The sequence below is a fragment of the Neophocaena asiaeorientalis genome, unplaced genomic scaffold (genome assembly GCF_003031525.2).
Source record: "Neophocaena asiaeorientalis asiaeorientalis breed wild unplaced genomic scaffold, Neophocaena_asiaeorientalis_V1.1 scaffold9, whole genome shotgun sequence".
Classification (NCBI taxonomy): domain Eukaryota; kingdom Metazoa; phylum Chordata; class Mammalia; order Artiodactyla; family Phocoenidae; genus Neophocaena; species Neophocaena asiaeorientalis.
This window is the reverse complement of record NW_020171825.1, coordinates 1147127-1152896: the sequence shown is the minus strand read 5'-3', so window position 1 is coordinate 1152896 and position 5770 is coordinate 1147127. Positions and strand designations below refer to the sequence as shown.

Below are 5770 nucleotides of genomic sequence, written 5' to 3'. Positions count from 1 at the left end.
TTCTAAGGGGAAAAAAAAAACCCAAATATCTTAATTAAATTAATTAAATGTACAAACACCATAGGGTTTCATACTGAATAAATAGGGCTAATTAGACCCGGTGGCAAGTCTGAGTCACGAGTTTGTCTCAGCCTCGGCATTGTCTCAGGTTAGGATACGGTCCAAGGGCTCCCACTTATTATTGTACTTATTATTATTATTACTAATAAAATCTAATGTATGGTCCGCACGCCTTCAGAGTTCCGGTACATCTCCTCGTCGTCAGACTCAGAAGTGGTTCCACTGCTGGAAGGGGTGTGGAGGTGACTGGGGACCCCACTGGGCTGGCAAACGTACCACTCATTGAGGTTGGTCACCTGAGGGGACAGAGTGCTCGAGCGACTCCTGGTTGGGTCCAGCACAGGGGACAAGGGGGCACCCACTGGAGTCCCCACCGATGAGTAGCCCAGGGCTCCTGGAGAGGGTGGTGGGGACTTGCAGTGAATCTTCATGTGCTTCCTCAGCGAGCTCGGGTGGGTGTAGGATTTGTCACAGCCTCGGATCTTGCAGTAGTAGGGCTTGTCGCTGGTGTGGACGTGGGAATGTTTTTTTCGGTCACTGCTGTTGGCAAACTTCCTGTCACAGCCATCAAATTCACATTTGAAAGGCTTTTCCCCTGCAATAAAACATAGGAAAGGTTAACAAGTGCTTTTCAGAGACCTCTCACTTGAGAGAGAAATCTTAGAGCAGACATGAGGATGCATCTTCCCATCCTCCTGAAGACCAACTCCCAGTCTAACTCCTAATTCCCATGTTCCAGGATGCAACAGGGAAGGGATACTGCGGGGATGGGCCTGGTGTCCCCTGGCCTGGAGGCTCTCCTTGGACCTGGGCTTGCGAGAGGCTGGATGTCAACCCCGAAGTACCATAGGGGTCGAAGTGAGAATGGCTAGAGCATGGTCCAGGCTCTAACACTGAAATCCAGCTAGGACCCAGATTCCCACATCCTTGTTCCCGTCAGGGTCTATACACACAAAAATTCAAGCCGATCCCCTGTCAAGATAAATGCTGATAAAATACTTCCAAAGCCACAGCTTGGGTGAAGACCGTAAGAAAAAGAGAAAAAAGATAAACACATATTCTCAATTAAAAGTAAACTGGGGGTGATGCAGTAAAATTATAATAATGGCATTTTGTTTCAGAGTGTTCCCCAGGATTTCACTGATGGGAAAGGAAAGGAAATACACCAAAATCCTGTTCTCTCCAGAAATAAAGACATCTGTGAAAAACATGATCCCACCACTAGATTTTTTTTATAAGCCTAGCTGGGCAGAGAATAGGCTGTTGCCCTCTTCGTTCTACCAGCTTTCCTCACAACTTGCTGGGCAGTTGAGACCCTAGAGGAACAGAACCTTAACAAACGTTAATAAAGACTACAAGCTTCAGCCAGAACCTGGCATCCCCTGATGGCATAAGCAGACTTCTTATTCTAACATTGTTTAACAACCAAAAAAGATCGACTGTTTACCAGAGTCTCTGGGCCCATTGCCCCTTTAAGCTGCCCTACCCACCCCAGGAGCACAGGGCCTTTCAACACAAGGCCCCAGGTCCAGGTAGTGGAAATGCTCAGTAAGACGAGCAGATATGCAGCCACACTACACCTTGGTATTAAAAAGCAGAAACAGGAAGACAGCAGGTAACTATGAATTTTCCCCCTCCCCTTAGTAGCCATGAACTTGATGTATTTGAGTCCATAACTGAACATGTTATCTCATACATATTGTGGTATAATAAATATATTCCTTATATTTAAATGATTTAAAAAATAGAGTTGAATTTCTCTACATTTCAGCAGCTACTCTGGTGATACACAAGATATGGTCTTTTCCTTGGTTTTTGACAATTTATTTTTTAAAAAGCCACACAACTATTAAGACAGCTTAGTGTACATAAGTTTCTGTGGTGAACTTTCCTGTACAAATATTTCAGTGTAATTTTCTCTTTTTTAATTTCATCATTGCTAATTGCTTCAATGCCAAAGTACGTTAGCACATCTGAAAGTATTCAGATGCCTGGAATATAACATATACTACCTGGAAATATTGCTTAAAAGCAAAATTAAATATTATCATTTAATATTTATAATATATTTATATTATTTAATATACCTCCTGCCTTGGGCCATGAAGAGAGGGAAAAACACAACATAATGTAATGATAATCGTAACCTTTAAAAATTCTCTGTAGAGGGGCTGCAACAAAAACAGTTAACCGAGTTTTATCAAAACACTGGTTATTTGTCCCGATTTCTACATTCCACTTTAAGTTGGATAATACTAATTTAATATAGCATTCTTCCAAAAAAAATTATAATCAGCTTTTCTTCAACATGGAGGTTTAAGTAATTTTATTCACCCTATGCAAATGTGCAATGTTGCTTTTTAGAATTCTCATGTTTCTGCGCAAGCCAAGTATCTTGGATTGTGCAGAATAAACGACTTGGACATTGCTGGCTCCACCACTGCACATGTTGAAAGAGAAACATTAAGAATCAGACCCAGGGGCTTCCCGGGTGGCACAGTGGTTGGGAGTCCGCCTGCCGATGCAGGGCACACAGGTTCGTGCCCCGGTCCGGGAAGATCCCACATGCCGCGGAGCGGCTGGGCCTGTGAGCCACATGCCCTCCCGCCCCCACCACGGAGCGGCTGGTTTTTGACAATTTATGCCGCGGAGCGGCTGGGCCTGGGCGTCCGGAGCCTGTGCTCGGCAACAGGAGAGGCCACAACAGTGAGAGGCCCCGCGTACCGTGGGGGGGAGAATCAGACCCAGAAAAGGCAGATACGGAGTGGAAAGAAAGGTAGAAAAGCAGGGATAAAGGAGAGATGGAAGAAGAAAGTAGAAAAAAGGGAAAGGGTGATAGAATTGCCTATTTTATTCAGGGGGGCCTACGTACGGGGAGGGGGGCAGTTAGCAAATTCTCCCTGCCTAGAAAGGGTGAGAGACCCTAATGTTTACATTTCAGATTCTGACAGAGGGGTCACGTCAGAATTTAACTACTTACAGAGTTTTAGAGAGTGAGGGAAGCTACGTGTGAGAACTCGAGTCCAGCCCAGAGGAAGGTTATAAATGGAATTGGGGACACGTGGGTCAGGAAATGGGCCTTCAGGAGTGGCCGGGGATTATTCCCTTTGATCAAGCCGTTCCGGGATCCCGGGTAACCCCCAAAAAGGGAGAGCCTTGTGATGGGGCAGGGAGCCCGGCCTGGCCTTTCTCTGGACACAGTGCTCAGTGGCTTAGCAGCCCAGGGACGGCCCAAAACACCCGGCGCGGGTTTGAGCATCAACGCGAGGGCGCTCCCATCCCTGCCCGAGGGACCCGGCGAGGCCCACGCAGCCGCCGCGAGCCAGGCGAGAATGCAACCTTGCGCACAAGGAACCCGAAAACAAAACGGCCCCGGGTTCCCTCGGCGCCCGGGTCTCCGCCCCCGGCAGCACGCGCGCACGCCCCCTTGGGGCCCGCCCTCGAGGGGGGCGGGAGGCTGCCTGTCCCCGGGGGCCGGAGAGCCGACACCCGGTCAGCTGCCGCGCAATTTCCAGTTCCTTGCCTGACCCGGGCGGAAACGGCCCTCAGCTCCGGGCAGCACCCTGCCCGCCAAGGGATGATCTACTCCCCTCCGAGGCCTGGAAAGGCGGGAAGGGCCCGAGGTCGCGGTCTCCGCTTTAAGGGGCTCCCTTTGGGGGCGGCTTCACTTCCCGCGCCCCGCGCGCCCCGCTCACAGCCCCAGGCCCCGTCCCGTCGGCAAGTGCTGGGCACGGGGGCCAGCAGCTGCCTTAGCGGGCCAGGGAGTTTTTACGAGAGCCTTGCGGGACGCTTCCTTTTGGCAAAATCATTAAGTCGACTGATCCCGATTAGAGAAGAAAGGGGCTGGCAAACGGAACTCGGGGGAAAACGCGCTCTCAGCCGGTCAGCGAGCCAGTCCGCAGGAGGCCTGTCAGGTACCGGCGACAGAAGCAAGGCCCGGGGCTCCAGCCTCGGGCCCCTGGACCCGGCTTCTCACGCAGATCCCCCTCACCCCTCCGCCAGTGGCCTCGGCCCCGGCCGCTGGCCAGGCGTTGCGGCCCACGCCCGGCGCTGCCTCCTCCTCGTCGCCGCGCCGATAAATCAGCCAAGTAATTACTGAATGTAAACTCTACTTAAGTGTCCTCCGAGGGGTAATATTGTCTGTCCCTATAAATCCCGACTGCGCTCGCGCTCATCAGCGCTTCTGCCCAGCGCGCTCGTCTGTTCCAAGGGCCACACGGCCCACGGGCGACATCCCACGCCCCAGGCCGCGGCCGTGGCACCCCCTACGGCAGGGCTCGGGGTGGGGGCGGGAGGGCTCCCCAGAGTGCCGGGGTCTCCTTCCAAATACCACGGGGGGGGGGGTAGGCCCCAACGACCGCTGGAGACTCTGCAGCTCGCCCTGTCCTCCTCCAAGGAGAACCTTCCTTTAAATGGACAGAACCCAATTTCTCCAGCACCCTCTAGGGCATGTGTGATAAACTGTGTGACGGCGCGTGTGCGTATAGGTGTAGATGAAGGTGTGTAAATTAGTGTGATCGTGTCATCAGGGCACAAGGACGTTCCAGAAATGAGGGAGGGGTGTATGAGGGAATATGGGTGTGTGAAGTTGTTCGTGTGATGTGTGTGTGCACATGAAGGTGTACTGTGGGGTGTGTAACGGTGGGCGGGTGTGTGTGCGTGTGTGTAGGGGGAAGGTCCCCGGAAGCCCGAGGGCGCATTACTTTCGCATTTTGCACCCCTCCCCGGAGGGACAGGGCCCCCTCTCCCCTCCAGGAGGGGCCACACCGAGCTGGGCCTCGCGGCCCCAATACCGCAGCAAATCCCACGCGCCCCTCGCACGCCCGCTCTTTGGAGCACGGCGACCGCGCGGGGCCTGACATCCGATGGGGAGGGAAGAGCCGCCGGGGCGGCTCCGGCCCTCCTTCCCCATCGCCCTCCCCAAGTTCCCGGGGCCGGGCGGAAGGGGGCTGCCGACCGTCCTGGGCGCCTTCCTGCTCCGGCGGCGGCTGCTTCTGCTCCGGGGCGGCGGCGGCGGCGGCTGGAGCGCGTTGCCGGTCCCGGCGGAGGGGCTGCGGGAGCGCTGGAGACTCCACCGTGTGGGAACCCAGCGCGGGGCCTGTGTGTGCTATCGAATTACTTATTCATAGAAAAAAAGGGGGGAGAGAAAAAAAAGAAGTCACATGTCCGGGTTATACGTATGCGAAGAGAAGCAGCAGAAGGAGGGAAAAATTAAGGCGAGCAGGAGGAGGAGGAAGAGAAGCAGCGGCAGAAGCGGCGGCGGCGCGGGAGGCGGCGGCGGCGGCGCGGCCGGGGACAGACACCCACCTGTATGAGTGCGCTTGTGGATCTTGAGGTTCTCGGAGCGCGCGAAGACCTTGCCGCAGCCCGGGAAGGGGCAGGGAAAGGGCTTCTCGCCGGTGTGCACGCGGATGTGGTTGATGAGCTTGTATTTGGCCTTGAAGGGCTTGCCCTCGCGCGGACAGTCCTCCCAGAAGCAGACGTGGCTGCTTTGCTCGGGGCCGCCCACGTGCTCCACCGTGACGTGGTTCACCAGCTCGTGCATGGTGCCGAAAGTTTTGGAGCAGGGCTTGGCGCCGCCGGCCGGGGGCGGGGGCGGCGGTGGCCCGGCCAGCTCCTCGGGGTCGATCCACTTGCAGATGAGCTCCTGCTTGATTGGCTGCCGCATGTAGCGCAGGAAGGCCCCGGCCGCCCCTGGGAGGTGGGGGTG

At 54.6% G+C, this 5770-nt stretch overlaps 1 protein-coding gene across 1 annotated transcript in view; it reads right to left on the bottom strand.

The window, feature by feature from the left end:
• Positions 1-212: 212 nt before the first annotated feature.
• ZIC5 (Zic family zinc finger 5) overlaps positions 213-5770 on the bottom strand; it is a 6271-nt gene continuing 713 nt past the window's right edge. Inside the window, 2 exon segments of the mRNA XM_024739996.1 lie at positions 213-655; positions 5368-5764. Coding sequence (XP_024595764.1) covers positions 213-655; positions 5368-5764 — 840 coding nt within the window.